The 5,802-nt window shown below is 35.6% G+C and overlaps 1 protein-coding gene across 1 annotated transcript; it reads right to left on the bottom strand.

The window, feature by feature from the left end:
- Positions 1 to 760: 760 nt before the first annotated feature.
- On the bottom strand, positions 761 to 1,684 carry OR13G1 (olfactory receptor family 13 subfamily G member 1). Its single transcript, XM_036109026.2, has one exon. It carries the CDS (start codon positions 1,682 to 1,684, stop codon positions 761 to 763), a length of 924 nt encoding a protein of 307 aa, XP_035964919.2.
- Between the last annotated feature and the right edge of the window lie 4,118 nt (positions 1,685 to 5,802).

Below are 5,802 nucleotides of genomic sequence, written 5' to 3'. Positions count from 1 at the left end.
TTACATGCTATATAAAAATGCCAACAATAATATATGGTTATTGTTTTCATGAAGTAGATTAGAATGACAAAATATTTAAAAAATATTTTAAAAGTATTGCAGTGGAACACTAATTATAACTGATTTCAAGGGAATATTGTACTGCCTGCATCACAAATAAGTCTCAAAGTAATGCAATGTATTTTCTTGTTACAGAAATGAGAGACATGATTTGATTCACAGACTGATTAATTTTATAATATTAGAAGTAATCTTTCTTAGTGAATATATTAATATATTTAATGTTTATGTGTACTTACAGGCAAATGTTTATGTATATGCATATATAAGAAAGAGAAAAATGTATATATTTTGAGAAAGATGTTTGGATATATATCATGATATTTATTTATGTGAGGAGGTATGTACATTACATTACAGACACTGTTAAAATTAAAAATATAAAATTGTGGAGACAATGAGAAAGCTGGGGAATAGGAATGAAAGAAACACTTTATTTACTGTGATTAGTTGTTAAAGTTTTCATGAAAGTATTTTAGAAATATGTAAAGTGATAAGTATAAATCAGTAGTGAAATGGTAAGAAAGTGCATTTTAGAAATCAGGAGCTAAGACAGTGATTCATGGTGGAATGAAACATTGTTGCTCTTAAGAGGGAATATGGAAATTTGGGAAGGAAATATCTATAAATGATCAGTAAAATCTGAGATGTTCTAAGAGATGATTCTGGAGTACAGAGCTGACATTCCCTTTTGAAAACACTAAGGTTTCAGAAATGTGAAGACTTTCTGAATCCCTGTCTGCATCTCCTTGTTTCGGAAACTATACACAATTGGGTTTAATGTTGGGGTCACAAGAGTATAGAGTGCAGCTATCACCTTGTCCCTTTCAAATGAGTAGCTGGCAGCAGGGCGGATATAGGTGTAGATTACAGGGGGGTAGTAAAGGGACACTACTATGAGGTGGGATGAGCATGTTGAGAAAGCCTTCCTCTTGCCTTCTGCTGTGCGGATGCGGAGAATGGCAGCAATGATAAAACCATAGGAGATGCAGGTGAGGGTGAAGTCACCTATGGCCAGGGTAATATCAGCAACATATACCATCACCTCACTGATTCTAATAGGGCTGCAGGACAAAGACAGCAGTGGAGGTATCTCACAGAAGAAGTGGTCAATGGTGTTTGGCCCACAGAAGGTCAGCCTCAGGATGAGACCAGTGTGAACCCAGGAATTGGTTACTGCAATCACCATGGTAATGCTGAGCAAGGCCAAACACATATGGTCATTCATAATGGTTCTGTAGCGAAGAGGGAAACCGATGGCCACAGAGCGGTCATAGGCCATTGTGGTGAAGAGAACCATCTCAGCCCCCAGGGACCATGTGAAGAAGAAGAGCTGGGACATGCAGCTTCCGTAGGAAATACTCCTTGCTGATGTTAGCATAGTCCCCAGCATCTTTGGTATAATGCTTGTTGTGCAGATGCTATCCACAATAGCCAGCGCCAGAAGGAAAACATGCATGGGTGTATGCAAGGTGGGGTTATAGATTATGGCAATGACAATCAGCACATTGCCAAGAAAGGCCACAAGGTACACGAAGAGAAAGGCAATGAAGAGAATTCTCTGCAGTTCAGGCTTTTGGGTGAGGCCCAGAATCATAAACTCAGTTACGATGCTGTTATTCATCCTGCTTTGATGACAGACATCGCAGAGAGTGAGCAACTGGGAATTAAAAGGATCTGGGTGCTTTTATTAGAAGATGTGTATGTGTGTGTGTATGAATTTAGTGATTTGTGTGTTGATGTGATACAACTTTGTAGCAAGAATTCCCTTTTGATGGAGTTCTCTCTTCCAGGCAGTATCTTCTAGTCTCCAGATGGATATAATTTTCTGATGCATGTTCTTCAGTTAATGACTGCATTAAACTGAAGTCACTGGTTGAGAAGAAAAAGATAAGAAAAATAAATATATTCAAGTATTTCAATATTACCATTTTGAGTTAAATCTTACTTGAGCATAATTCACATGCATATGAAATAGAATACAAAAAATACATATCTCACTAGTTGTTAACTATATGCTATCTTTCTTGAAGCATGTGTGAGTGGAAATATCTAGAACAAGAGAAGCTGGTAGGGCTAATAATAGTGGGAAGACTTCAGGGGAAAAATGTCCAACAGAATATCCTGAGGCTGGATATTCAGGGACCATTGAATAATTCATTGGTGTCTAAAAACTAAACAGTTTAATCAATTCTTTGCCTGATATTTTCTCTTCAGTTACAGAAGTAATTTCCAAAATTGCATGAACTAATTTGTTGTGCTGTCATACAATGGTAAGAAGATTGGACATAAAAATAGAAGATCTAGCCATGCATCTTTATTTTAGTATAGTTGTAAATTGGCCATTAAAATTCCATAAACTTCATATTTCTTATGAAATATTTTTTATTTCCAAAAATGATATAAATTAGAACAAATATTAGATATTACACAGACAATATGAAAGTTTCTTAGGAATACTAACAGAAAGAGGCAACTGGAAAAAGTTTTCTGGAAAATACCCGGGAGATTTATGAGGGAAATTATTGTTATTTTTTTTTCTTGTGTGTGTGTGTGTTAGGATGTAGGAAGTTTATTATTATTTTTAAGCAAAGAAATATTAAAATTGTTCGAGTTTCATTTTTTTTTTAAAGAAACTTTTTTCTTTAAGATTTAATTTATTTGACAGAGAGAGACACAGCGAGAGAGGGAACACAAGCAGGGGGAGTGGGAGAGGGAGAAGCAGGCTTCCCGCCAAGCAGGGAGCCTGATGCGGGGCTCGATCCCAGGACCTGGGACCATGACCTGAGCCGAAGGCAGACGCTTAACAACTGAGCCACCCAGGTGCCCCTCGAGTTTCATTTTTTAAAATTTTATTTTATTTTATTTAAATTCAATTAATTAACATATAGTGTATTATTAGTTTCAGAGGTAGAGTTTAGTGATGTATCAGTTGCATATAACACCCAGTGCTCATTACATCATATGCCCTCCTTAATGCCCATCACGCAGTAACCACATCCCACCACCCACCTCATCCTAAAGCAACCCTCAGTTTGTTTCCTATAGTTAAGAGTCTCTTATGGTTTGTCTCCCTCTCTGATTTCATCTTATTTTATTTTTACCTAACTTCCCTTATATTCCTCTGTTTTGTTTCTTAAATTCCACATAAGAGTGAAATCATTTGATAATTGTCTTTCTCTTACTGACTTATTTCACTTAGTATAATACCCTCTAGTTCCATCCATGTCATTGCAAATTGTAAGATTTTATGTTTTTTCATGGCTGTTATATAATATATTATATATTATATAATATATATATATACAGCCTCTTTATCCATTCATCTGTTGATGGACATCTCGGCTCTTTCCACAGTTTGGCTATTGTGGACATTGCTGCTATAAACATTGGGGTGCATGTGTCCCTTTTTTTCACTACGTCTGTATCTTTGCAGTAAATACCCAGGAGTGCAATTGCTGGGTCATAGGGTAGCTCTATTTTTAACGTCTTGAGGAACCTCCATACTGTTCTCCAGAGTGGCTGTATTGCTTGCATTCCCACCAACAGTGTAAGAGGGTTCCCCTTTCTATGAAGGAAATTTTTCTTCTTTTTATTGCTCCCAAAAAAATTCTCTAGCATTTTGTCAACTGCACTCTTTTTTTGCTTATTTGGATAAATTTGTGTTCATGCATAATCATCTTTTTACATGTATACACGACTGTGAGGACTATTCTGACCTGGTCTATCTAGTAAAAGTGTCCAAAGTATCTGTGAATTTATCAATAACTTTATGCTTCATAATTGTTCTTTGACTTTTCAGAGATCATACTGTACCCGTGTTACCCAAACAGAGGAAATAAAAATTATTTTGAGACCACATCCAGTCTGATTTGCTCCCCTAAGCCCTGAAAGCTGAATTATTAATTTCCTAAATTTAATGGAATAATAATATGCTAAATTTACTGACTAATGTATGTGTAGCTATTCAGCCAGTAGAAAAAAAAATGTTTTATCACATCTATAAACCACCTTGAGAATCCCTAGCTTTATTTCTTGTTTTCTGATAGCACAAGAATGTAACACCTGTCATTACTTAGATCTATATGTGACAGGCTCTGTATTAGATCTTCTGCAGATATGATATCATTTTGTAACAACCATGGTGGGACTTTAACATTTCCATCTGTATACAGTTGATATGAAAACAGTGCAGTGATAGACGAATAACAGAAGCCAAGATTACATATCTCAGAAGAGGAAGAGCCAGGATTGATGCTTGTTGATGCAAAATGAACAAAACTTTTAGAACTGCTAAGAAAAAAAAGGGGAGAGAGAGTTTTATTTGAGCCCAGGTGAGAATAGCCGTCTGGGATACACAATCTTCACAAAGTAGAGAGTGCTCTGGAGAGAATATTTAATACAGGGTTATATACACACATATATGTATACATTTGTCACATCGTGAGTTACAAATTATCATGAGGAAGGATATTTTAGAAAATCACAAACTTTATTTTGTTTTTAGTACATGCAAGTTTGGAAGCTTCGGAGGTATGGGAACAGAACTTAGGGAGATTTTTATTCATATCTTTAGTTTGATTTTTTTTTTTAGGTTATCTGCTAATGAAGCAGATGTACAATGTGTGCTCAAGGCAGAAATAGAGCCCATGCTTTGAAGTTTGGTGAAGCCATTCTGACCTTGGTGAAAATGCAGCTTCCCTGGGACATCAGGAGCAGGGCCCACAAACACTAAACATTGAATATTTCCTTTATCATACCTACACTGTCTGGCCTTTAACAAATAGCTATTAACGTCTCTGCTGTATGCTTTCAGGTAAAATACCAATAATATGGCAAACACACAAAAGCCAAGTGATATAAAAAGTATTTTAAAGAAAATGAGAGTTTTATTCTGAATGAGATATGACTTGAAACAGGAAAATATAGATGAGATAGTTGATATTGGAAGTTCAGTTAAAATATTTTTAACTGCCTCTACCCCTCCCCTGCTTGTGCTCTCTCTGTCAAATAAATAAATAAAATCTTAAAAAATATTTTAAATATCTGATATTGAAATAAATAATAACTGATCTTCGAAATACTGAGTGATGAGTATATTTTTAAATTATATTAGGAAGCCCTGGTCTGGTTATTTCATCTGAATCAGAGATCTGTTATCAAAGATTTTGGATGAATTAATAAGGTAACAGTCTTTTTCCAGCCTATGTGATCTTACCCATCGAAATAGACACTCAAATATAAACTTAACTTTCCTTGGTGATGAAGAAGAAAGCTTCAATTTTCTTTTGGAGAATTGTTATCTATCCATGTAAAAAATGCTATTTATCTATTTAATTGATAATCATCAAGTTCCCTGAAGCTGGATGTGAGGGAGAAGTTCAGTCCCAAGATACAAAACAAAATTTTATAAAATGGTGAAAGTTTGCAAAAATAGTGGGTAATTCACCTCTGGTTCACTATCTCTGAGTTAAGAACAAAAGAGTGAGGGTACCTGGAGATTTCTTTTCTCATCTCTTCTTAGAACGTCCTATTCCCTTCACAGTGGTAATGACATTGGTTCAGCCCTGTTCTCAGTGCTGGTTCTATGACCTGGGATAGTTACTGTGCGTTGATGAGGACAAATCCAAAAGGAGACCATCATACAGTTCATGGAGAGAAGAAGGTATATATTGACTATAATAGCTTTGTTCAGAATATGCATTATTGACTTAGAGATAGATATCTTTGTCAATCCACAGG

This window comes from Halichoerus grypus, chromosome 2, assembly GCF_964656455.1.
Source record: "Halichoerus grypus chromosome 2, mHalGry1.hap1.1, whole genome shotgun sequence".
Lineage (NCBI taxonomy): Eukaryota > Metazoa > Chordata > Mammalia > Carnivora > Phocidae > Halichoerus > Halichoerus grypus.
The sequence above is the reverse complement of the archived record's forward strand: the minus strand, read 5'-3'. Positions and strand labels throughout refer to the sequence as shown.